Raw genomic sequence first — 25,824 nt, 5'->3', positions numbered from 1 at the left:
CCTATCGTGTTAGAGTTTAAATTGAATATTTACTCAAGAAAAAGAGTAATGAATATTTTCGATGGCAATCTTTTCACAGTATATGTTTTTAAAATTTGACATAAAAAAGTTGAGTAACAAAGCAATTTTTAATATATGTTTATTTTCACTCTTTTTTTCTGAATTCTAATTACCAATATATATTTAAATTATATATTTAGTAAATTGTTTTCAAATCGTACAAATCATAATGTATTAATATATAAAAAGGATATATTTTTTTTTTTATAAAAATGCAAAGAATATTTCAAATGATCGAATTAAGTATATAAACTATGTAAGCCAAAGTTGAATATACTGGCTAAATCGAATAAACTATTTAGTTAACCTAAAGTGCGGCTTATTTCTGATACTCTGCTACCATTAATCAGCATCGTTCTCCGGACGTTTCTCGAACAGCGCCAAAAATATGCCATCAGTAAGATCCTCATCCGGGAGACAGTACAAAACGTTTTTGCCAATTTGAACGTACTCCTTGTCGCCGACATTCTGCCACTTGTTACGCAGTGCCTTCTTGCAACTGAGCAGCTTGAATGATGGATTCAGCTGCAGGCATCGCTGGACCACTTGCTCATTCTCCTCCTTCCACAGCGAGCAGGTGCAGTAGACAATGCGTTTGACATCGGGAAAAGCGCTCATGGCATGCGACAGAATCTTGATCTGTAGCCCAGCCAGTTTATATAGACGCTTGTCATCCTTTTGCTCATCGCAGACGCTGATGCGACTTTGCATTCCGTTGCCGGAGCAACTGGGATCCACCAATATATATTCGACATCCGGACATTTCTCTGCATCTAAGGTGAAAACTTATTTAGCAATGATCGGCTTAACAGAATTTGTGTGACTTACTCATGGTGAGAGCATCGCCCAGAATGGGCGTAACTATCTGACAGCCAGCCTCGTTGGTAATGTTGCACAGGGCCATGTAGCGCTCCTTGGACTGCTCGACGGCGTAGATACGACCCTTGTTCTGCATAACATTGCACATATGCAACGTTTTCATGCCGGGAGCGGCGCACATGTCCAGCACAGTTGCTCCAGCAGGCGGTGCCAACATCTCAGCAGCCAGGCAGGTGGCCTTGTTTTGCAATATGAACTTTTTGCTGTGGACAAAATCGTGGGATGCCCAGTAGTGACTCCACTTGTGATGGAATATCAGCACACCCTCCACATGCATGTCCATCAGGAACTCATCCTCCTCCAGGGCGCGTATGGCGTTGAGAAAGTCAGGGTATGTGGCGTCTGCTGGCAGCTGCTTGCGTCGCCACTCCTCGCCATACAAATAGTCCAGGGCATCTTCAATGCTGAGCAGATTTGTATTGATGCGCACATAGCGTGGATTGGGCTCTGTGTATTCAAATAACAAAATTTGTTTGTTGTGTTACAAAAGTGGTTTTTATTAAGACGGCTGTTCTTAAACTAAATTACTGTTCTTTCTTATCTTCCTCTTGGCTAGATGTCAAAGGAGGATCCTTTTCGCGAATCGCCTTTAACACATACATGGCGACAATAGCATTGACCACCAGCACAGCTGTCAGCACAGAGTAGGCGTTCACTTCAAACAAGCTCAGTTCGGGATATGATTCCATCAGCCAGGAGCGCACACCATAGAAGCCCAGGAAGGGCAGCGTGAACATCAGCACACTGTACGCCATCAGCCAGAGAAACACTTCGAGGCTCTTATCCAGCGATTGCTCCAGCGGTGCCTCAAGTTCCTCACTGAGTTCAGCTTGCGAAACTATTGGTTCCATGGCAGACTGCGTAACTGGTTCCACGGCCAGCGTCGATTGCTTTTTCGACTTTTTGGTCATTGTGTGCTTTAATACTCAACCGATGGCTGTTGCTAATACTGTTGGAACTACAGGTACGTCAATGTAAGAATAACACCTGCCTTTCTTTTGGATGTCTGAACCGCCTATTGCCTGCTGCAATCGCTCCTTGTACGTTCGCACCGTTTGCACTGGTTTGCTATCCCCGTTAAGTTGTCCGCGTCCAAAAATCAGTTCTGTGACAAGCACTTTTGCCAGTGCCGAGTCCAAATTGGGATTGTCTTTCAGCAGGCCCGTCTCCTCGATGGCGTTGTCCACAGCACCTCTGTTGTCGCTGTAATGTTTCAGCACCGCTTGCAAGCTGCGAACACGCTGTTAATGTGAAAAAGACAATAGTTGAAATTAGCTGCTTGTTATTTGTGGTTTGTTGTTTGGCGTACCGCATGCTTTTCCTCAAATATTAGGGATTTTATGGATTTTTGTTTTTCGATGGCCGCTTTCAATATTTTAGCTGTTGCTTTATATTGGGTTGGCACTTTTATTGAATGTGTAAATTGGCTCATGATGTATCACGTGTAAAATTGTATCGAATCATTCGGACTAAGTTCGTTTGAGCGACAACAAATGAACCTTTTCCCTCAGCGTCGTTCATTTAGTTCGATATTTCAGTTCATTGTTCACTATTATCAACAGCGCGCTATATATTTTGCTTACAAAACTGCTGACCAGTTGTTTTGATAGGTGCCAAATTAAAAGAAAGTGCCAATAAAAAGAAGATAAGCGCACATAAGCGTTCATTGTGGCATATATTTTGTAAGATAAACGGTGAAAAGGATGTAAATAGCAGCGCCATAACAGAACCATGACAGACCACAACAGCTATTCAACTTACTTCCTAACTGATATCGATAAATTGTGATATGTAAAACTTCAACACTTGAATGGTACCGATATTATTAGCGCGCGTAATTGGAAAGTTCATTTGGCAGCGAAGTCAAATATATACTTTAATTAGCGATTTGTTCGGCGTACTCGCCTTGAAGACAGTTTCATTCATTGCGCCCATTCATTCAAAATTACTGACTTATTTTAGAATGTCCATTATTTGACAGTGAGAACCATGTAAAAGTAAACGCTGGTGATTTAAAGTTGTATAAGTTTATATGATTTATTTCATAGACAACGACTAAAATGCATTTTAAACATAGATTTTAGCTTAGCTAATTGTGTATGTAATATTCTTGCGTTTGGTTAAAATTAAGAGCATTATCTTAATTAGACACACATGCACATATGTATATATGCATGTATATATGTAATAAAAGGTGGCTACAGCTAATACGGGATTTTAAATGGTATATGGTATGTAAATGGTAAATGGTAATGAGTACAAATTCAATTGGTATTTAACTGCTTGCAGTTGTAAATGCTTAATTAATCAATGAATTATACTATTGCGCACCTGTCTGTGTGTGTGGCCAGTTTTCTACGTGCTATTGTTCTCGATGTCGGGCTTGAGCAAGTGCAACTTGGTTGAAATGGGTCGCAATGACGTTGTTAGTGATGGCGATGAGTGCGATGAGTGGAGAGTACTGTCAAAGCCAGGAATTGTCGAGGTGCTGCTGCTGCTGCCACGGGAACTAAACGGCACCGGACTCGAATAATCCGTCACTGTCGACAACCCGGATTGGGTGGTGGCCAGAAAGTCCTCGGGAAGCTCGCCACGATAGGCGCCAAACTGTGGAGTGGTGCGTATAAGTTTCTGCAATGGTGTTAGACCGTAGTGCTGGTGCCGTGAGTGTCCAGTATCGCGTGCATCCAGTTTGGGTGGCAGGACCAGGGTGCTATCGATCACGGATTTGCCGTCGAAGGTGTAAAGAGCCCCGCTAGGTATGCTGGCATGTGGAATCTTTCGATTATCCGGCGGCAAGTAGTAGGTATCAATGCGTTCGGCTGCTTGAGCGACCTTGTCATCGGGTTCCGCCTCTAAATCGTCGGCAAAGTCGATTTGTTTCTCCTCATCCTCCACTGAATCAAACAGGTTCGACACGTCATCATATTCGGGATCATCCTCCTCCGGAGAGCTATGTTTCTTTTCAACTACGCTTGGCTGATTTGTGGCCGTTAGCCGCTCCTCCTGCGCCTCGGGCTCGCTATGCGTCTCGTCCGCGTCCACTTCTTCATCATCATCCCCACTGAACAATTCCTCGAGAGACGGTTTACGCAACTCAGCCGCCGCTGGCAGCGTATGTGCCGCTGAGGGTAATCTCAGCGGTGATGCGGATGGCGCGGATGTCCCGGATTTCACAGTGTCATCTTGTGCCGCCTTCAATGCCAGCATTGTCGCATTGGTGCTATCCAGCGGAGACGGTATGAACATCGGTTCAAAGCTTTGCGTCTCGCTACCACCCTGCTGGGCGGTGAGGAATAGGGTATCTGTTTCCATGACCTCATCGATTTCCGTACCGGGATCCTCACGTCGAAGAGCCACCTGCTCGATTAGCTCCGGTGGTAGCTGCACTCCATTGCCATCGTTCCGCATGATTGGACGGAATCCGCTTTCGACGACCACGGAGTCTGGCTTGAATCCTTGATTGATTGCTGGACGCATGCTGGCAATTTGCTGCGGTGATGGTTCCTCGGGCAGTGGACGTTTGATAAGTGGTGTCATCGTGGATGTTGTTGTGGTCAGCACGTGTTTTTGCTCTACTTTGGCATTTACATTAAAGTAGTTGGCTGCCTTAAGGGATGCTTGAGGCTCCACATCCACATACGGCACGGGTAGTGAAATAATGGGCTTGGTCTTGATTTTGGTACGGTCTGCACCCTCTCCGGTCTTTCGCTGTCCGGGACCTCCGAGTTCCGTGGGCTGACCCAAGAGCAGCACTGAGGCGGCTATTGGTTGTATGGGAAAATGCTTCTCCTTGAGGAAGGGCTTCAGCAGGCTGGGCATCGGCTTGCGATAGTGATTAACAATCAGCGAAGATTGTGGCAGTATGCTGCCCAATGGCGGATGCTGTTGTGGTAGTACCGGTCTGGAAGCGGGCACCTTTTTAATGGGACTGGGATACGGTCGACGGCCGGGCAGCTTGACGGGATGGAAGAGCGGTGCATTCTGCGGCGGTCGTAGATATTCAGAGAGGCTAATCGTTTTCTGCGCCAGCGCTGGAAGATTACTAGTTAGATTGTGATGGTGCAGTGCTGAGTGAGCTTGAACGTGAGCATGATGATGGTGCGGATGCTTATGCGGATGGGGGTGTGAATGGGGATGGGGCAGGGCCTGGGGGAATGGGTAGTGTGCGTTGTGCAAATGCGGATATTGTAAACGCTGCTGATGCAAATGAGTGTTAACAATTACAGATTGCGGTGATTGCGGTGCTGCGAAAATGGGCAGTTTCGGATGAACCGGTGTTGACGATGAAGACGACGAGGAGGAGGAGGAGGAAGAGGAGGAGGAGGAGGCGGAGGACAATTGCGATGATGGTTTTAATGAATGAGTTTCGCCATGCAAAATCTCTGGTCTGGCTGGTGCCAGCAATGGTTTCGATGGTATTCGAGAGCCGATAATGTCATTGTTGTTGCCGTTGTTGTTGTTGTTGGTTTCTCGTAAGTGTGTCGGTGGTTCGGCTAGGATCGACTGGTTCCTTAGTAGGCTCTCCTCGAGAGCCTCTGCAGCGCGGATGCCATCTGAAATCAGTTTGGTTATTTCCGAAGATTTCGTTATTTCAAAACTCAGTTTAGGCGGTGTTCCATTCATATTGTGATTCTTAATCAAATCGGTTTGGTGCTTCAATAAAAAATTATCGTTGGGGCTGACCTTGGTTTCGTGGCGTATCGATGACTCGGCGGCATAGTCTTCCCGCACCGGCACCGGCTCGTGCAATTCAAACCGATTGGAGGCGGCGCCTATGCCATCACCGAAGCCATCGCACGAGTCGTGCACGTGTATCTTCCAGCCCAGATAACGATGCGTGAAACAGTGATAGTAAACGGTGTCCGGCGTATTCCTATCCGGCTTCCAGCTGATTACACCCGGCTCGCCGGCATCACACTTGAGTGTCAGCGTGCGCTGGTATGCCCCAAAGGATTGATAGTCATCCGCCGGTGGTCCATCCACATCGGGCGTCCAGTTGCACAAACGGCCAACGCCCGTTGGCGTCACTTGGCCAGACCTGGAGCGATGAACACCAGCAAAGATGCGTACGGCCTGGACATGGAATCAAGTCATATAGTTGCAGCTATTACAGCAATTCCCTTCTGTTGCCTTACCATCTTCTCCTCCTCGCGCTTGTGCTCGTAGCCACCAACTGGATCGTCGCTAATATAGAAGGGATGATACTTGGCGGGTATGTCCGGATTGTTGCCGCCCTCAACCACAAAAGTGTAGGTCCTGCCGCGGACCACATGAAGCTCGGGAATCAGTAATCCGTTGATGTACCAAGAGATGCCCCAACCCACATGACCTGCAATAATATAATAAATTAATAGGAGACAAGGCAGGAGATCATAATTCAAAGGCTTTAGTGGAAAGTGATTGGCCTGAATTAGATGGGGGTGTCTCCATCTGGTTTTTTATTTAAATATCTTGAGCAATACCCACCGGTTATAGCTGGATAACCATGCTTTCCGCCCGTTGGTCCCATTTGAGCATAGAAGACACCATCCTCCGGCTCATGACATTGTATGGCCGGAATATCCCAGGCACCGTTGCTGTTCACAGGCTTGGGTGTAGGCACCGGACGACGTTGGGTGGATACGGCGGTCTCTTGGCGGCGCAGTGGGCCTTGTGCGGTGGTGGTGCGTTGCAGGGCCTGAGCACGATTCTCATAGAACTCCTCGTCGGGCTCAATGTTGGGACGTCCTGCGGGTGGATAGCCCGCACCGCCAGTGGAGCTAATTTGTGTGACTTCCTCTTCCTGTTCGGTGGTGCTGCTGCTGCCTGGCTTGGCACCCTCCGGCAGTGGGCAATTCCATTTGGGCTGGCGTCCAAACTCAATCTGCTGCAAATGCTTATTATAGTAAGTGTGGAAGGAGACCTCCCGGAAGTCATTCAAGGGCCCAATGGCCCACACAATGGACTCCACATCACTGATTGAGATGGGCAAGTCCAGACGATCAGTGGCAGAGAGCGATCGCTGATAGGTGACAATGGAGTAACCATTGACCATGGCCGCATTCAGTAGTCGTATGGAGTTGGTGTTTGGCTGTATCTTCACATCTGGACAGGCGCCACGACTGCCCGAACATTGGGCCTTGCCCTCCAGGAGATAATCCTGGGCAAAACCATTGCCGGTCTCGGGATCCACCCAGGCAACGGCGACATCGGCGCCAATCATTTGGCTAATGTTCTTGTTGGGCGAGATGCCAAAGGACATGTAATTGTTGGGTTCTGTGGAGAATTGAGAAGTGGGGAGTGGCATTCTCAGAAATTCGAACGTAATCAACGAAAGTTGCTCGCCCCATTTCTGGAGGCCGCAACACAGTAACAACAACAACAACAATATGCACCTAAATGGGTGCCTAACCAAACAACTAAGCAACCGGTTGCCACGTTCCAGGTGAACAAATTCCAGTTGGCATTCTTAGCGGTTCCAAATAGCACTCGCCAAGAGCCTAGAGCTCAAGACTCAAGATTCAAGACCAGTAGCCTCCAGAAGAACGCGTGCCACAGCAATGCACTCGTAGATGGTCATGCTCCAAGATATTGTGTGTGCAGATGCAGACCCGAGCCATCGTGAAGCATTGCCAGCATCCACCACTCGATGGTCATTAATTGCCCCGTGCTCCGTGCTTTGGTTGCGCAATAAACCAGTCGTCATATATTTTGCAACTTGTTATTCTACTAACGTTGCTGCCGCTGATCGGTCAATTTGGCGGCTGCTAACTGGATTTTTGTGTTGTTTCATCTTCAACATGTGTGCGAGTGTGTGCGAGTGGGTGCGAGTGTGTGAGTGCGTGTGTTGGGACTCCTTTATTAACTGTACTCGGTAAAATGTCAAAGCATCATAAAACGACTAAACTCGGCTATTCCCAACTGAGCAACTATTCAAGGTCTATGAGGGAAAAGGGCTTTGCTTGTGGCTCAAGAAGTGGCTAATTAACTCCAAAATATTCTAATGGTAGATACTAAAAAAACCTTTTAATGAGCCATGATTATATTGAAAGGTGTTGCTCGACTTGTTAAGTTAAAATATATTGGAAAATTTGAAATCAGTTTGATTTCATCTACTTTAAATGAACACAATAAGTATGAGATATGTTTGATTTCATAGAAATGAAATATGGAGTCGGAATTGCAAGTACAATAGCATGATGAATATATTTCTATCATTATATCATATAGCTTCTATAGGAACAGTTGTTCGAAAGTTGAATGCTTCTAGAAACAACTTATTTGCTTATCAAGAAATCCAAGAAACAAACTCATTAGTTGTATATGTTCTTCGGGAAAAAAAATATAGCGTCGTAGGAATAATAATTTGGCTTTTAAAATCTGCTAGGACAGATGCCCTGGGCATACCTTCCTTTGATTTGTCTACTTTTTTTTATATAGATATTTTGCACATACTTACATATGACACAAGATGTCTATTAGCATGACCATAATAACGTATTTTTAATGGAGTTTACTCAACTATGTTTAACAACGTATTAGAGCCTCTCGAAAGTGTGAGCTTGCCAATCAATCTTAATTTACCTGTCACTTTGTTTAATGCTTTGATTGAAGCCGCTAAACAATTGATGGCAATTTGTGGTCAGTTTTTGGTGGCTTTTGTTTTAAATTGCTTTGTGAATTTTGGGACGAGTATCAAGTTCGAGTTAAGGGGTAACCATAAATGTTTCCGCATTGGAACTTACCCAATTTGGCGACCAATTGTATAACGATGCTCTCACCGGCCACTGCCCAGCGTATTTCAAATGCCAGATCATCGTAGAGCACCTCACAGTTGAGCTTGGACTAGAAGAGAATTATTTGGGCTTTGTATTTGTCAATAGGCATTTGGAATTGGAGCAGCATGAAATGAGTGTGCATTGGATTAGGACAACATGATTGGGATAAGGATTTGGTTGATGATGAAGCTTATGTGATGGGCTGAATAATCAGCGCTTGCCAAAGTTGAATTTTGTTTATCCAAATGTTAGTCTTTATCAGTTTTTTGCTGCATTCAAAAATTTTGCTTTTCAATTAATTAACTGATTACATTGATTTATGAAGCACATACAAAATGAAAATGTTTTGTTGGTTGGAAGGTAAGGAAAGTTGCTTACGGAATGTACAAAAGAAAACGAAGAGTATAAAAAGAAGGGTTAAGTTAGTATATGGCTCAGGATTGGCGCATGTACATAGTATATATATGTATATATATGTGGTATATGTAGGTGTATGTGTGTGTTTTTGTTGGGTAACTGTAGAGGTGTGGGATTTTTGGGGGACTAGGAGGGAATTGGGATTGGATTGGATTGGATTGGATTGGGCGAACCCAAAGAATTCATTGCACACATTTCATTTTGTATTGGCGCTCAATTCAAACAATAAAAATAAATAAAGACAAAGCAAAAGTTTTTAAAGACAACAAAACACAGAAGATGACCAATTGAGTATATAAATGTGCTGCACATATATTTTATACATCAAATTCAACAAATTCGGTTAATCCATTCAAATACGTAGTATATAAAGAAATGCACACTTAAAGGCTAATAATTTCAAGGCAACTCGAATGTTATTGATAAATATGTTGCATACAAATAAATACGAGTATTAATTAATGTATTTAAATAAATTCCACACGCTTGGCAAGTGCCTATGTTAATGGCAATCAGGTCTGCAGCTCGCTTAGTATTAGATTTAACGGCTTCTTTACCTGTGGACTGATGCCCAGCATTTTCAGTGAGGGCGGCACATTGAGACCCTCCGGCAGACGGACGTGACCAAAGTCAACGGTGAATGCCTCACACCAGACACCAAAGTGTCCAATATCAAAGATGGTCAAATCCTCCGGCAGGGTCAACACAATTGTCTTTCTATCGTAGCGACGCAGTGGAATCTCCTTGCCATTCTCGTCCGGAATGCGCAGGCCATCGGGCGAGGGGCGCTGGCCACGACCCACCCAGAACTTGGCATCTGTAAATTTTAAATGAGTATCCATCGCCACGATGGCTACGGCATGGTACTCACCTGGCGCTTCGCCATCATAGCTGAAGTTGGGCACCAGCAGCGTTTGGGCATCAACAATGACAATGTTATCGGAGGAGACGCCATGCACACCTCTCAGCGCATTTATCTTCTGTGGTCGGGGAAAATCCAAACTGCTTGGAATGGCCACATCACCGAAATTGACAGCAAACTCATCGCACCACACGGAGAACCACTTGACATCGCGCAACGTCTTGCCCTCTGGCAACGACAAAGTGATGTCCTTGTTGCGATAGCGACGAGTTAGTGCTGTGGTGCCACCGCGCTCATCGCGGAGGCGGGCGGCGCCCTCGTTGCTGGGCCGGGCTGTGTTGCCCACATAGAAGTAGGCGGCGGGCGCTTCGCCATCATAGTTGAATTTCTTGATAAATATCGTGCGGGAATCCACGGCATAGACGTCACCGGAAACGCCATGATGCAGTCGTGTTAGTGAGCCGATCTTGGTGCCATAATATGGGTAGGCGGCATCACAGCAGGGCTGTAGTGCTGTTTAAACAAGATACAAAAAAAAGCCGCAAATGTTAGGTTAACCAAAACAAAAGACTTAGGCAACGAACTTGAGTCGGCAATTCACGCGAAAAAAAAAATAAAGTAATAAATAAACAATTCTCCGGCACCACTTAACAGCTACTTAATTATTCGCATGAAATTTACATATTAACAGCAATTTGATTTCTACAACAACAACAAGCAACAACAAACAAAACAATAATCACGTAATATTCTTGGCTGGCTGAGCAAAGTTGACCGAGCAAGAATATAAGAGATAGATAAAAGATTTGTTTATTTTCGGCTTATTCTTATAAGCTGCTAGACGCTGCCTTTTATGATGATTACAAAAAAAAAGCAGTTGTAGATGTTGCGCAAATAATATTAGTCATAAACTTGATGGCGTACAGGAAGTTTGCCAAATAAAGTTCCCTAAAAAAATAACAGCCACAACAACAATGGAGTTTTAGCCACAGCAGAATTTGTGATGCGTGTAACACAGATCTGTTATTTGTTTAAACAAAACAGAGCAATACACGGCGTATTTCAAAGAGATTGCCCAATCCGCCAAATATTAATGGACCGTGTGCTAATTTGAAAAAAACAACGAGTTACGTCTTCTTTTATGGTCGCTTGATTGTACTTTAATTTTAAACAAATTCTATTTTTTTTTTTATTTGTGTGAGTCTTTTGCAACTCATTTGCAAATTGTTTGCGCGTGCATTTTTTATATTCAATTTTTAACTTCAAACTTTACCTTCACAGGCCTTTGCCCAAACTTGGACAAACAAAGCGATCGCAGTCTATGTTGTTGTTGTTGTTAAAATTCAATTAAATTATTTTATGTTTTTTTTTAAAATATATTTTGGTTTGCAGTGGCTATAAACACGTTTGAGTCTTGCTGGCCAACTACTATGGGCGGCCTCCATGGCCTGCAGTTTTTCGACGCGACTAGATTTGGTTATGGGGTTTGGGTATTAGTGGTTTTTGTTGTTGTTGTTGTTGTAGCCGCTGTGCCCACGATCGATTCGTGGCCATGGCAGTTGCTGCTCCAAATATGCAAGTTTGCCGACAAGTCTTTCCTGTCTGCAGTCAGCAAGTTAAGAATCTCGGCTACTGTTTCACACTTGATTGAATGAAAGTGCCGGCAGTGGAAAATACGTTAAAAATTCAATTATTAAATACTGCAGCTTGTAGCGCAACAATGTCGTTGAGTTTTCAAGTATTAGTTAGTAGCCAGTGTGCCAGCCCAAAACCAAACCAAACACGATTGCGCTCTACGACTATGAGCACATGCAAAATGCCAAAGGTGTAATTAAAAGTTAAATAAAAGCAAACAGCAAACACTGCCGTCGAGTGTATCTTATTAATGATGCTCGGGCCGCAGCTAGACAGAGCTATTAGGCAGCCTATCGAGGTGCCAGGTGATCAACAAGCGACTAACCAAATAAAACCCAAACACAAATCTAAACCCAACTGGAACTGGTTGCGGCAATTGCCAATCATTTGCAGTAGTAGCAGCAGCAGCAGCACGGCCAGCACAGCAGCATTTGGCTAATCAATAAATATACATATATCTATATATACTATATACATATATACTTATATATATATATGTATTTATTCGCGAAAACCCAACAAGCAATCTTCAACCTAGAGACCTACTTTCACGTTGCATACAAAAATCCAAAAGAAGATGATGGCGACGAAGAAAAAAAAAGGAAAAAAAAAAACAAGATAAGACGACGGCATTTTCATTGAGGCAATCGGAGGCCTGATCGGAGGTCTTCGAATTGTATCAAGGAAACGCATACACATCAATTTATGCAAATCCGTCAGGCAATGCTAATGCAGTCGATTTACTGTCAGTCAGTCAGTTAGTCAGTCAGTCACTCAGTTGGTCAGTCAGTTAGTCAGTCAGTCACTCAGTTGGTCAGTCAGTTGGTCAGTCAGTTGGTCACTCAGTCAGTTGGCCAGTTCAACGGTCAACGCCACTCATAAAAACGTGGACATACAGACGACTGCGACTACGACTGCGACTGCGACTGCGTCTGTTGAATATTCATTTGGCTTACTTTGCATTCAGACTCATACAAAAGATGATATATTTGCGCCATGTCATACGGCGCATTGTCTGACCGCCCTCCAGCCATTAAAAGATACACACGCCACACACCACACACATCCATACATTTGTACACTAATCTAGTTTTATTTTATTTGTTATTATTATTATTATTTTTTTTTTTTTTTCTGTTTGGCTAGCAAGACCCATTTGCATCACAATGCGCGTTTGTCACTCATAAATCACAGCTTAATCTACTTACAACTCAATGCGGCCAATAGGCCAACAAGCAGCAGCAGCAACGGTTTATCCTTCACTGCTGACATGGCTGTCCAACTGGAACTCCAAATTGGAGCAATGTTTAAATTCTGTTTTGGTTTATATATTCTCGATTGTTTCTTTTTTTTGTCGTTTGTTTGTTTCTTTGAGGATAACACGGATCCTGACACTGTTTCACTCACACACACACACACACACGCACGCACAGAGGCAAGCTCTTGAGCGACTTGCTGTCTTTATTAGGTGGGGGGGTGGACTGTTGTGGGGGCTCTTCGATTGCTGCACGAACACGACCAGACGCTACGAACTCCAAAACCGCACTGAACGTTGCGTCTGCGCTGTGCTTGTGAAGAGTTGAACACTTTGGAACTGCTGAAGTTGCTGTCGACGTCAGCAGCGGGCTGGTTTCTGTTGTTGTTGTTGCTGTTGTTGCTTACAAGTGCTTAGTTGTTGTTATTGCTCTAGCGGCAGCAGCAGCAGCAGCAGAAGCAGTTGTTGTTGATGATGTTGTTATTGGTATTGTTGTTATTGTTATTGTTATTGTTGTCCCCTTCCCACGTCTCATCAGCGTCGCCAATAATTATCACAGTCAAAGCACCAACGCTTGGTTTTTTTTTTTTTTGCACATCTTTTTGTGACGTTTTATGATTTTTTGCATTTTTGTTTAATTTTTTTGCTAATTTTTTATGTGCATATTCAAATAATATTTTGCGCTATGAACTTGTTTCGCTATAAATGCAATTTTTAATGTTTGCGGCCATAACAAAAAAAAAAAACAAAAAACAAAAAACAAAAAAAAGCCAAACCTTTAAGTTGCTCAACTATTTATTTATTTTTTGTTTTTAGAAACTTCGTGTCATTGGCTCATACATACATATGTATATGCAAAAAGTTCAAACAATAAATAATTCAATTTGGCACATTGGTAATTCCAATTTTGGCACTTTGTGGATTGCGTTGATTGTTCAGATATTGGATTAAAAATTAAAAATTAGATAATGCGCGCCCGACTATCAATTTCAGTTGATAGATGAGGTGAAAGACAGCAGCCGCAACTCGTGAGTTGCCGTCTCCAAGTTCACTGCTGGTGGTCGCCTCAATTGCCCCAATTGGCCCGATCGCCTCGTGCTTTGTTGGTTGGCTGCCCAGCGGCTGCTTTGCACAACTTTCTCGTGCAATGGGTTCGCGAAAGGTCAGCAAAATGGTTGGAGCTATCATTGGGGGCCTGTAACCCGTTGGCTTAGTCGCTTGCATAATTCAATTAACATGAAAGTTATTATTACGATCAGTTCCACAATATCTCTCGCTCTCTTCAATCTGATCTCTATTTAGGTATAACTTGGTTTGGGCCGGTTTTCAATCCTTTATTAATTTTTTTATTAACATATGAAATCAGCAATCAGCAGTTAAAACAATAACTTTTAATACAATATATCCATTGAAAATGGATAAAAATTGTGTAATGAACACACAATACTATAGGGCATATATATATATATTCTTGATCAGCGTCCTTCGCCATGGCCGTTCGTCAGTGTGTGAAATGAGAGAAACTCGTAAAATATTTTAGTGATTGTGCAGAGACATTTGCTTATCTGCCACAACATTTTGTAGGACACCAATGAGAATGGGGTTGTCCATTTCTTTTTATTTATTTTGACATCGTTTTGATCCATTTGGTCATTGGTCTTCTTGTTTTTAAATACATTATTTAATACAAAAAAAAAAAACAGTCCAGGGTATCTGTTAGTCGAGCTCTCTTGTCTAGAGCATTCTTGCTGTGTTTCATGTGCCATTGTTTATAATCCTTTCCTTTTTACTATGCAAAGAATGGCATTTGAATCATTATGCATTTGCCATTTTTTGCGCATTTAATTTCGACACATTTTGCGCATTTAAATAAATTAACTCAATAATGTGAGACAACCAATCAAAGCTCATCAGAGTAGCCACTCGAGTTGATAGTTGATGTTTTTTAATTGTCATGCTGAAAAATGAGCAGTAGTATTTGATAATATAATCATATTTATGTGATGATTTCCGCGAATTGTTACAATACAATTCATAATCATGTTATTGAAAGCTTTAACAAAACCCCATTAAAAAAAAATTTATATGTTTTTTGGAACACATGTTTTTTGAACAAGCGATAAACTTTGGCTCGACTAACATTTCTATACAAAATCGAATATAAAAAATAACAATAAACTTTTAATTTAATTATAAAAATAATTATAGTGCATAGGGTCATTGATGATTAATTAAACACTCTACAAAACAAAATAAAAAAACCCCAAAAAAAAAAGCACTAATCAGTAAACAAATTAATTGAAGATATTGGGCTATAAGAATAGGTCTATCATGAATACATAATATGCTGACATTGTAAATGATTATAATCAAAGTTGGAAGGCATCAACACGCCCCCTAAAAAGTCATGTCCATAAACATAGGTTAGTGTTTCATATAAATTATGGAAAGTCATCATAATTCATCTTGCATACTTTTTTTTCTTTCACTTTAAGCTTTATTGAAGACATCAAAATGCGATGTATCTTTTTTGAAATGTTTTCGTAATCAACGTATGGGGTGATTTGCGGAGGGGGAGAAGCGTTGAGCGCTAAACCAACGGGTTTTCATTGCGTGAGCGACTCTTATGATTATCTGGCAATAAAGCAAACTATCCCAGTGCGTGCCTTCTCCCATGAGCATGTATAATTTGAATCGCCACAAATTAGTTTTGAATTTCTTAACTGACATTGAAGTTCAAGCCAGCGATGACCAACTTACAACTTGCAACTAACAGCCAACAACTAACAGCCAACAACTAACAGCCAACAACTAACAGTCAACAACTAACAGTCAACAACTAACAGCCAACAACTAACAGTCCCAGTAGCAATTAACATTCAAAATTAAGACGTAAAGCTACCACATTTGGATGTTCGGTTGCTAGCTGGCCGGCTCTTGTCTGGCCTGGTCTGGGCACTTTCGCAAATACATATAAACACATATATCTTATACATAGACACACACACACACACACATCGCTGGCAACGTGCTGTTTGTTAGATTTATTGACCAAGTATCTTCGCATGCAAATGCGTTTCTGTCTCTTCGATAATAAGTCAGTCGGTAAGATTTCAAATAAAATCAGCTAAGAGTGAACTGCGAGCCAGTCCGTAATTAGCCATTGTTATTTCAAATTTCATTCAGGTGACATTTGTGAAAAGATTATATATCACAAGGACAAATGGATAATGCTATTGCATATTTATGTACATACAGCGGGTGTAAGCGACTATAAATAATTTAATCATAAAAATGCAAATATGATAAAATATAAATAGTAAACAAATATATTTGTATTTGTGTATGAAAATACCATTCATGTGCTAATATATCTTTATAATCAAACAGCTCGGTGTGAGACAAAAGAATGATAACTTGGCACGAATGCTTAGTCTATAGAAAATGGTATAATGAGGTTGTGCAAAACTGGGTAACATCTCCAATGTCCATATATTTTTGATCTGGATCAGCATGCTGATCTCAGAGACTATAAGATCTACAGGTTTGGGATATACAATTAGCTGTTAGTAATGAATTTTTATTTATTTCCATAGAGTTATTAAAGAGTGGAAATATTTGTGGCTGTATTCTACAAAGACCGAAATGTGGTAATAAAACTAGAATAATTTAATATTTACCAGCTAGTTTCAGGGTACCTCGTAGTCGAACTCACTCGACTATATAAAATCAGAATTCGATTGTTTCACAGAACTACTGCTAATATACACTATATATATACGCAGCTGGAGATGCATAAACCATATTTACTATTATTATTATTTATATTTTCACATATTTTTTGGCTATTCCATTTTAGATTATATACAAATACAAATAGAAGCCCGTCACTTCTTTTGCAAATTTACTTCAAATTAACCATAACACTTATATGTGCTTTAACTTATAGCAATTACAATCACATCGTGTCTGATCACTTGTGATCATTTCCTTTTCCCGTCTGGATACATTAACGCTGCAAATACAACAACTGCGATTAGTTTTCTTCCTCTCACCGAGTGTTTGCACTCACGACTCACAGTTGGCATGATATATGTGATATGTGTAGATACGTATGCATATCAGGTTGGCATCGCGTGGGACGCGTTGCAGCAAAATTGAAAGTTTCGAAACTATTTTCGATGGTTGGCAAACAGCTCACACATTTGGCGCGCTAAGGTCAAGCAAATTGCATAAATCGCGAGGGGGGCGCGTCTAAAAAACAGCAAAAAAACCAAAAAAAAAAAAAAAAACCTTAATCAAAATTATACAAACACGAAATAAAGATCAGTTTAACACGTCAAAGTGGAATAGCTAAGAGTGCTCGAGTCACAGTTACCCTACATTTTAAATAATTAATTCGAAATCAAACAAAAGCCTTTTGGGAACAATAGTTCCAACAGGAGATAGTGCACTGAAAAACTTTCCTTGGATTTTATTTATGTATTTATAAAAGCAAATGTTGTTTGAAATCAATTCTGCTTAATCAAATCTTATATAGATATATCTCAAATAAAATTCATTTAATCGGGCTTAAACGTGGCTTATACATTTTTGTTCATCATGTTTTTGCTCTCTCTCTCTCTCTCGATTTTTCCATATATATGTATAGCGTTTTAATATACTCAATGCGCATATTATAGAGGGTATTAAAATTGGAAAGGCAGCGTATTAATTTTTATGACTGCAATGACTCGACATTTTCTAATCAGAGTAGCTAGAGCCATCATCATTAGCGTCAGCGGCACCAGCACCAACCGTATATAAATTCAGATTTTGTCGAAAAACAAACAACATCTTGGAATATTATCAAATTGTTGATTTCAAGCAAATCGCGTGCCTTCAATTTTTAATTGACTTAATTAGACACACAAAAGAGCTTAGCTTAGCTCTGTGCACAAAGCTCCCGCAGACAAGAAGAACCAAAAGCTCTCTGACCTTGAGTAGCCAATCTCTTTGTGGTTTCTTTTGTCATCTTGTTGTTGCTGTTGTTGCTGTTGTTGCTGCTGGTGCTGCTGCTGCTGTTGTTGCTGCTGTTGGTGTATTCGCAAGCGTGTTGGAGGGGCGTCTATTGGCCTCTTGGGACCTTTCGGCTGCACATTGTTTATGACTTGATTGTTCAGCTGGCGCTGCTTCTTCGGCTAGAGCTGAAGCCAGCGTCTTCTACAATTCAAGGGCACGGGAGCTAACACGGTCATTATGTATTTCTATGTATGCTGATCTGCTGCTGCTGCTGCTGGCACATTTGATCAAATTGAATGGTTTACGTTGGTTGCCCGGCGTCGTCCGCAGTGATTTCTAATTTGAATTTTTACTACCATGCATTTGCAAATAATGCTACGACTCTTGACTGTCGACCGTCGACTGTCGACCGTCGACCGTCGACTCTCGACGGTTGTGTGCCGTGCTTGTTTGGCTTATTTATGGCCAGAGCTCGTGTAATTAATCTTCTGTAAAGTTGTAATACTAACTGCATACATACACCTGTAAACACATGTATATGTACATAGCTGAGTGCTGCATGCTAGCCAGGCCAAGTCTCAGTGCCACATTATTAGCCACATGCCATTAGTTTTCGCCGCCTCGCATAAATTTACAAATTGCCTTTTGCATGCATTTCTAATGCGACTCTTTATGACATTCGAGTGCTGACGGAGCAGGACGGAGCGGGGGGCTCAAAGTTTTGGATGACTGGACCTGTATGTTGAGTCCAAAGCATACATTAGTATTACAAATTCTACGCTTAAATACATATCATACTGAATCATAGAAACTTATGGATGAACAATGTACACAAATGTGAATGGGAAATTAACAGTTTTACAAGGTTTAAATCACACGACTTCTGCGTGTTGTCACTGTTAACTAATTTTTCAAAAATGTTGTTGTTCTGCTATGATTATGTAAGTACCGCTACTTATAACAATAACAATAACAATAGTTTTTCGCATAAATGTTATGCCATGAAAGCATATTTTGGATGAGGAAATCACCGTTACAACGAAGCGAAGGCTTCTCGGCAAAACGACCCACGCATAGACTGCAATTAACTGTCAAATGACGAAACACACTCAAAAGAAGACACAGCGTATTAGGTAGACAATAAAAAAAACACACATTTGTACAAATTTACGCATACCACATAACATGCATATCAGCTGCTTACATGTGCATGTACATATGCACATATGCATTTGTATGTATAAATGTGTATGTTGTGCGTCTGCGGACCTTATTAATGAACACACGGAGCACACGTGACACACGAATATTCATAATGCAGATTGAGTAAAGCCGGGATGTTGCTAGAAAAATCTACCTTAATTTGTAAATGTCAGTCTAAAGTTAAACTAATAATAATATAATTCAATGACACATCTGCATAATCAAATTAATAATGATAAAGAAACGTGTTGTAAGCTGTAAGAACATACTGGGCTTCAATTGAGCTGAACACTGGTTTAGCGAGATAAAATAAACATAATAGTAATTTACAGCTAAAAGCTATTTAAAATTTACTTTTTTAAGCTTTTATTTAACAAGATTTGGTTTATGAAAACCAAAACTATACTAAGCTGTGCATATACCCACACAAATGTTTCTATTACACAGGTGAACAGTCAGATCTGTGATTTTATGATTGTTAAACTTATAGCCAGTATGTTAATAATAAAAATAAATGTTAATTAAATTTTTTGAAATTATTAAATAAATCAAAATCAAAAATTATGTTGTCAGCATTCAATTTAACGAAATGAGCTACATACAACGGAAAAAGCTAAAACGCCATCACTGCCAGTAACGAGAATAGGAAACAGAGAGAGAGGGAGACTGAGAAAGAGAACGACGATCGCTAGCATATGCTAAGAATATACATGTGTGTATAAAACTGTTAAGCACCCCGTGTGGGAAGCGCATATCAGACAGAGTGTTCTTTCTGGCTGGCATTATACTTGTATACTTGTAGCTGAGCAGCTGAGTATAGCAGAGTATTTTGAAAAAAGCAAAGCGAAACAGTTTTGAAACGAACGCGAAACAGAGCAAAACGTTTGCTGTCAATCGTGGAACGCGTTAAATTACATTGTTCAACATTTGAAATAAACACAAAAACTAATACAAAATACAATTTGTTGATTAATTGAAACAAGAAGCAAATAAACAAAAAACAATTACAAAATGCACAGCAAACTTTTGGATGAGGTACGTTTATTATTCATTAGTTTTAAGTACTTTGCAGTATTTGCCAAGAATGAAAATTGTCTTCGGGTTTGCCGGCTTTTAGTGGCTATTTTTGTTGGCAAATGTTTTGCGTCCAATTCCCGATTGACGCCAACAGATCACGCTATTACTTAGTCATCCATCTCTGTGGGCACCCACCGCCCACCACGTCAACTCTTTGTGTCATCCGTTTATTTACATTTATCAGCATCATAAACATTGGCAGCCAGTGCGTCGCCATCGGTTTTTCACGGAAAAGCCAATTGCGGAAAAGCATTCCTTTATTGCTGGCTTGGAAACAAAGACAGAGATGGCCAATTGAGGAAATATATCAGCAGTGCTTAAACCAAATGGCCAAGTCATTATTTTTTGGTCCATTTGGGTGCAGTGCAAAGTCAGTACAAATCAGCTGGAACATTCGGAGCGCAACAAAAGCGAATGAGTCTTATAATCTAGACGACGAGTTCGACACTCGCACACGGCCTGGTCGCGTTCCATGGTCAGACTAGTTCAAATGGCACAAACAAATTTATGATGCTCGAGCAACTGGTTTTCCAACGCTGAATAATCTGCATTTATACATATTCATATTTATGCTAATTATTAAACACGCTCCCAGCAAACACATTAGCTGACTTGAGTGTTTGAGTGTGTATATGTAACTGTAACTATTATCGAAACGAAATAGAACTTGTGCAAGTTCCTTAGTTCCACTTCGACAAATGATGACTTAACAGTCAACACTCGGTTGTATTACAAAACCAGCCACATTCCCCTCCCCTCCCCCACTCCACCACCTACGTGCAGTTGCCATTATCACATTGTATGACATAAACACACAGCTGCTGCATAATCGTTTCATAGCATTCAAACATTTGCTGACCCCAGCTGTAATTTTCCATAAGCTCGTGTACCGCGATTCGGTCAATTCCTTCTCCCCCATTCCCACGTACCCCTTTTTTCAATTGCTGACGGACGTTTTATTTTTGTACATTTGCTTGGCGCATTCGTCGTCAAAAGGTGATTGGTGGTGGTGGAGGCGCAGGGGGAGTGGGAGGGGTAGGCTGACCCCACCGATGATCGGTGCAGGTGTGTATTGGTATGCGTCTTTGAATCACTGCGACTATTTATACTCTCGCTTTTCATTTTGTTACTCAAGCCATTCGAAATATACTTATTCGATTCAGCCAAACTCGGAGAGCGCCCAAGAAGACGAGAAAACAAAACGAATTTTCACCATTTGCATGCCAAAACTTAGATACTCTTATCGGATGCACAACTAAATAGCACACATTTTTAATAACAAAGAGAATAAGACAGTCCATCAAAAGCTATGACAATGAGTTTTACTGATACTTTAATTGCAATATTAAATTTTCTTATATTTTTTAAAAACTTTACCTATATGAAAATAATTTTAATCTTTGCCATTTTTAGAATATTTTGAATGTTATTTCTTCAAGATCATTTTATTGTCCACATTCAAGAAAAGATTTATTATCATAGTTTACAATAAACAAACATATTTTTTTAATGCATATATTTCGCTAAAATTATAATTTAACGATACTATAACAAAGCACATAAACAAATAGGAATATTTTGAATACAGTTTGCGATGCGTTACAAAATGCACAAGAAATTGTGAATGCTTTTCAGATATTAGCAGATTTCCGTAGCAAACGCTACCAAAGAAAATGTATGAATTTTCAATTTCACGTTGAGTGATTTCACTGAATAAGCACGAATTTGGCTTTTTGCATGTCAAATCGACTGACCGCTTTGGCTTGTCGAGGAATTTGCTAATTAGCAGGTATCACAGCTGTCAATGCAACACAAAGGAAACAGTTTGCGTGATTAGCGCAGTAGCCCAAGGGGAGAGATGTACTTACATACATACACACACATATATATATATATATATAAATCTACAAGCTTGTGCACGCGTGTGCCAATTACACCACAGTCGGTCAATCTGATAATGATCGTGGATTCAGGGTGGGGGCTCCAGACGCAGACCAGACGGCGCGGCGATAAGCGAGCGTCCAACAATGCTCAGCTCATGATTCACATAACGCAGTCCTCGACTGTCAAAATGACACAGCGATTTGGGTAACCCATAAGAAAAGTGGTTTGATAAGTCGCAAAATATACACAATCCCAGCCACAAATAAAACTTTTTTTTATAGTATAATTTTTACAGTCTGTTTGCAGCCTGTGCTTGTTTTAAATGATATTATAGCTAATTAAATTTCCTTTCAAAAATGTTCATCTAGTATGTATAAAAACTTCAGAAAAATAACCGATTTAATTTATTGCAGAACATTATTTAACTTTCGCACCTATGATAATCTTAACTTCAAGACTGTGGGCAAAATTAAAACTTTGCCCAATTCCGATATGTATGAAAGATTATAGACATTTACATATATAATATCGGCGTTCTCTTCGTTCGCTAATATACAGTAAAAATATAACATTTGCCATACAATAGAAAGTACAATCAAAAATTTGTACTTTAAGCACTTAAGATTTTCTGCAGCTAGAACCAAATTGTTGCAGAGAAAAGGAAATAAGTTTGAATGAGAGCTGGACTAGGAGATACCCTGCTAAACACATGCTAAGCGTGCTAATTGTATTTGAAAAACACTTTTTACTGTTGATCAATAATATGTGTGGGTTCCAATTGATATCCAATAATAATATAATTCAATTCTATGTTTGAATGCTATAGGATATCTATTTGTATAGATATTCGTCAAATGAAGGCATTTATCGATAAATCTGATCTGTGTATGTTGAGCAAGAACTTATATTTCAAATTTGACTTCAATTTCACGGCTATTTCATATTGACGGGCAGATGAATATGCCGAAATAAACTTTAAAATGGGTCCAAGTATTTAATGGAGTTCGAGTTGTTATTTTTTCAGCCTGTTACATACTTTTCTACAACTTCATTATACCTTTGTTTTTCCTCTTTAATGGGATCAGAGTAAAATAAATAATGACAAAGCCACATAAAACGTGCCTGCTTATTATATAAAGGAATATTTTATTTATAGAACACCATTTTCATCATATTGAAGACAAAGTTTTATCTGCAGATATATTTATACAATTTATTTAATTTAAAATTTGAACAGATTAAAAAAATCACTTTTGTATAATATGTGTATCTGAAATAAATAAAAATAGATATACATTTTAAGCTAAAAAATATATTCTACATGATAAGATAAAATGTTGTCTGCAAATGTGCGATTGTAGCTTGCAAAGTAATTTCATCTTATTTAGTTCAGATATAAATATTTGTTGTATATATATTATTTCTTGATTTTCTTATATTTATAAAAGTTGAGTTTAATTGTAATTTATATTCGAATTGCAGCTCAACGAGAATGGTTACATTGTCATAGAGGACTTTTTAACACCCGAGGAGGTGGAGTCGATGTATCAGGCCGGGCGGACGCTCTGCATGGATGCTCCACAGTCGAATCGGAAAATCTTCAGCACCATCAAGGCGGAGGATGCGCATAGCAAAGAGCTGTACTTTATGGAGTCCGGCGACAAGGTGCGCTACTTCTTCGAGCAGGGCGCCCTCGGAGATGATGGGCAGTTGATTGTGGATCCAATGATCGCACTGAACAAAGTGGGTCATGCTCTGCATGTGGAGCATCCTACATTCAATGCGTTGACATTTAGCAATCGTGTGCGCGAGATTTGCTGGCAACTCAACTTTAATCGTCCGGCCGTCTGCCAGAGCATGTATATATTCAAGAATTCCGGCATTGGGGGCGAGGTGACGCCACATCAGGACTCCTGGTTCCTGCACACAGAGCCCAACTCGGCCGTGGGCTTCTGGTTTGCGCTCGAGGATTGCACCCTGCAGAACGGCTGCCTGCAGTTCATCAAGGGCTCCCACAAGAGTGGCGTCCATCGACGATACCTCCGCAACCCCGATGCAAATGCCACCGAACTTATGGTCTATGATCGGTCAGCACCCATATACCCACAGTCCAGCTTCACCCCGCTCCAAGTGAGCAAAGGTGAGTGAAATGAATATATATTTATATATGAGAGTTTTAATTATCCTTTTAATCTGTGACAGGCACTTGCATCGTCATCCATGGCAATGTGGTGCACAAAAGTGAGCCGAATCGCTCGCAGAAGAGTCGCCACGCGTACACCTTTCATGTGATTGAGACTGAGAACAATGTGAAGTATTCAGAGGAGAACTGGCTGCAGGCGCCGCTGGATAAGCCATTCCCCTTGCTATTCGAACGCAAAGATTAGGAGGCCGATGTGAATTCGAAATCGGTGATTTTAATCGTGATCAGATTCGTATCACTTCTGCCTCTTTTTAATTTTGGTATTTTTGTTTATAAGATGTGAGTTAGTTTTTTGAACGAAACTGAATGAAAGCGCCATACATATATTTTAAGTTGTTGTACATGTCGAATTTTATTGAAATTACAATGAATAAAGACTAATATGTATATAATTTTATACTTTCAATTCTTGTATGGCAGAAACATTGGCAATTTAATTTTATTAATTACTGTGGTTTATGAACAGGCTACTCGATTTTTAGTACATGCTCAAAATGGTTCTTGGCGTTAATTAGACAAGTTTCAATTAGTCGTGTGTCAAACCAAATGCCAGTGATCAAAAAACATCGAAAATATCGTGGCAAGCTTAGACACAACTCTATTTTGAGCAGCCTGAAAGTAGGCACTTGTTTTCGGCAAATGTAGTATTTATTTACGACGATGAAATTGACAGCGCCTCAAAGTATGCTGCCATATTGGTAAGGCCGAAGTGCATTAGCAGTTGGTAGTTGTATTGGGAGTAAATAAATTTGTGGAGATTTGATTTAAAAACAATTTAAAATATTTATTTGGAAAATTCGTTAAAACGAAAAATTGTAGTACTCAATATATTGAAGAATAGCTGGCACAAAATGAATTGTGTTCTATGGAAATAGAAAATTGTTTGTTAAATGCAAATTAATATTTTGACTTTTAATTCTAAGCTGTTCGAATTAAAATAAAAGATACAAGAAAAAATCGCTTAAGTTCGAGCTTTTAGTTAAATGCAAATTAAGATTTTGACTTGAAATTTGGATAGTTCTTAATTCAAGGGGCATCACTTTTCGTTAAATCAATGAAATGCTTAGAAAAATATGCATAAATCAATTTATTCATACCTATGCAAATGCTTATAAGTATTGTATAAATATATATATATATATATTTATATATATACTAATCGATTATAAAAAAGCCCCAGCATCTTCAATCTTAGCTAAACTTTAGCCAAATTATATTTGAATTCAGCACATCTTTCATTTATTTATCAGTGGTGTCAGTCGAACAAATTGCTTGAAAACCGCAACTGGAATAATCGTAATTTAAATAAATTCAAATAAAACAAGTTTCAATCTAATTCATGTCGATATTTATGACAATCTCTTGGCACGAGATCAAATGACGTTTACTCATTCGCAGATATCCTTTGGCTGCTTCCAGTTTTTCTTGAATAAGATAGAATCTGGCAAAAGGAACCTTCACTTATAATTAATGTGACTAATTTGTGATAATCGACATGGGAATCTTGTTTATTAAACGTTTTGCCAAAAACAAAAAAGCAAAAAAGCAAAAACCCGGCCAGCTTCCATGCAGCCTTTCACATGTTTCA

General features: G+C 40.2%; 5 protein-coding genes across 5 annotated transcripts; 1 reads left to right on the top strand and 4 right to left on the bottom strand.

Moving 5' to 3' along the window:
• Positions 1-138: 138 nt before the first annotated feature.
• Positions 139-2,408, bottom strand: LOC6563515 (28S rRNA (cytosine-C(5))-methyltransferase). Its single transcript, XM_001989974.3, has 4 exons — positions 2,249-2,408; positions 1,931-2,180; positions 889-1,386; positions 139-833 (listed from the first exon to the last, which is right to left on the bottom strand). The coding sequence occupies exons 1-4, from the start codon at positions 2,369-2,371 to the stop codon at positions 403-405; spliced, it is 1,302 nt and encodes a 433-aa protein (XP_001990010.1). The 5' UTR covers positions 2,372-2,408; the 3' UTR covers positions 139-402.
• Positions 1,413-1,934, bottom strand: LOC122322520. The gene has a single exon (XM_043215121.1). The coding sequence runs from the start codon at positions 1,848-1,850 to the stop codon at positions 1,464-1,466; it is 387 nt and encodes a 128-aa protein (XP_043071056.1). The 5' UTR covers positions 1,851-1,934; the 3' UTR covers positions 1,413-1,463.
• A 552-nt stretch (positions 2,409-2,960) lies between the features above and the next one.
• LOC6563516 (protein Skeletor, isoforms D/E) lies at positions 2,961-5,619 on the bottom strand. Its single transcript, XM_032737166.1, has one exon. The coding sequence runs from the start codon at positions 5,563-5,565 to the stop codon at positions 3,295-3,297; it is 2,271 nt and encodes a 756-aa protein (XP_032593057.1). The 5' UTR covers positions 5,566-5,619; the 3' UTR covers positions 2,961-3,294.
• Positions 5,428-13,144, bottom strand: LOC6563517 (protein Skeletor, isoforms B/C). The gene is made up of 8 exons (XM_001989976.2): positions 12,822-13,144; positions 9,988-10,491; positions 9,674-9,933; positions 8,667-8,766; positions 6,409-7,197; positions 6,078-6,271; positions 5,626-6,015; positions 5,428-5,495 (listed from the first exon to the last, which is right to left on the bottom strand). Exons 1-8 carry the CDS (start codon positions 12,883-12,885, stop codon positions 5,454-5,456), a joined length of 2,343 nt encoding a protein of 780 aa, XP_001990012.1. The 5' UTR covers positions 12,886-13,144; the 3' UTR covers positions 5,428-5,453.
• Positions 13,145-19,818: 6,674 nt separating this feature from the next.
• On the top strand, positions 19,819-24,628 carry LOC6563788 (phytanoyl-CoA dioxygenase domain-containing protein 1 homolog). Its single transcript, XM_001989977.2, has 3 exons — positions 19,819-20,107; positions 23,516-24,173; positions 24,236-24,628. Exons 1-3 carry the CDS (start codon positions 20,084-20,086, stop codon positions 24,418-24,420), a joined length of 867 nt encoding a protein of 288 aa, XP_001990013.1. The 5' UTR covers positions 19,819-20,083; the 3' UTR covers positions 24,421-24,628.
• Positions 24,629-25,824: the final 1,196 nt, after the last annotated feature.

This window comes from Drosophila grimshawi, unplaced genomic scaffold (assembly GCF_018153295.1).
Source record: "Drosophila grimshawi isolate 15287-2541.00 unplaced genomic scaffold, ASM1815329v1 contig_311, whole genome shotgun sequence".
NCBI lineage: Eukaryota > Metazoa > Arthropoda > Insecta > Diptera > Drosophilidae > Drosophila > Drosophila grimshawi.
The sequence above is the reverse complement of the archived record's forward strand: the minus strand, read 5'-3'. Positions and strand labels throughout refer to the sequence as shown.

Bases quoted from the DNA above. Each gene is read 5' to 3' on its own strand.
- LOC122322520 (XM_043215121.1), bottom strand. From the start codon at position 1,850: ATGACCAAAAAGTCGAAAAAGCAATCGACGCTGGCCGTGGAACCAGTT.
- LOC6563515 (XM_001989974.3), bottom strand. From the start codon at position 2,371: ATGAGCCAATTTACACATTCAATAAAAGTGCCAACCCAATATAAAGCA. The intron at 2,181-2,248 runs GTACGCCAAACA...TCACATTAACAG, and splicing joins TATTTGAGGAAAAGCATGCG to CGTGTTCGCAGCTTGCAAGC. The intron at 834-888 runs GTAAGTCACACA...TTTTCACCTTAG, and splicing joins GGGCGATGCTCTCACCATGA to ATGCAGAGAAATGTCCGGAT.
- LOC6563516 (XM_032737166.1), bottom strand. From the start codon at position 5,565: ATGAATGGAACACCGCCTAAACTGAGTTTTGAAATAACGAAATCTTCG.
- LOC6563517 (XM_001989976.2), bottom strand. From the start codon at position 12,885: ATGTCAGCAGTGAAGGATAAACCGTTGCTGCTGCTGCTTGTTGGCCTA. The intron at 9,934-9,987 runs GTGAGTACCATG...TAAAATTTACAG, and splicing joins CTATGATGGCGAAGCGCCAG to ATGCCAAGTTCTGGGTGGGT. The intron at 6,272-6,408 runs GTGGGTATTGCT...ATATTATTGCAG, and splicing joins TGGTTATCCAGCTATAACCG to GTCATGTGGGTTGGGGCATC.
- LOC6563788 (XM_001989977.2), top strand. From the start codon at position 20,084: ATGCACAGCAAACTTTTGGATGAG. The intron at 20,108-23,515 runs GTACGTTTATTA...TTCGAATTGCAG, and splicing joins ACAGCAAACTTTTGGATGAG to CTCAACGAGAATGGTTACAT. The intron at 24,174-24,235 runs GTGAGTGAAATG...AATCTGTGACAG, and splicing joins CCCGCTCCAAGTGAGCAAAG to GCACTTGCATCGTCATCCAT.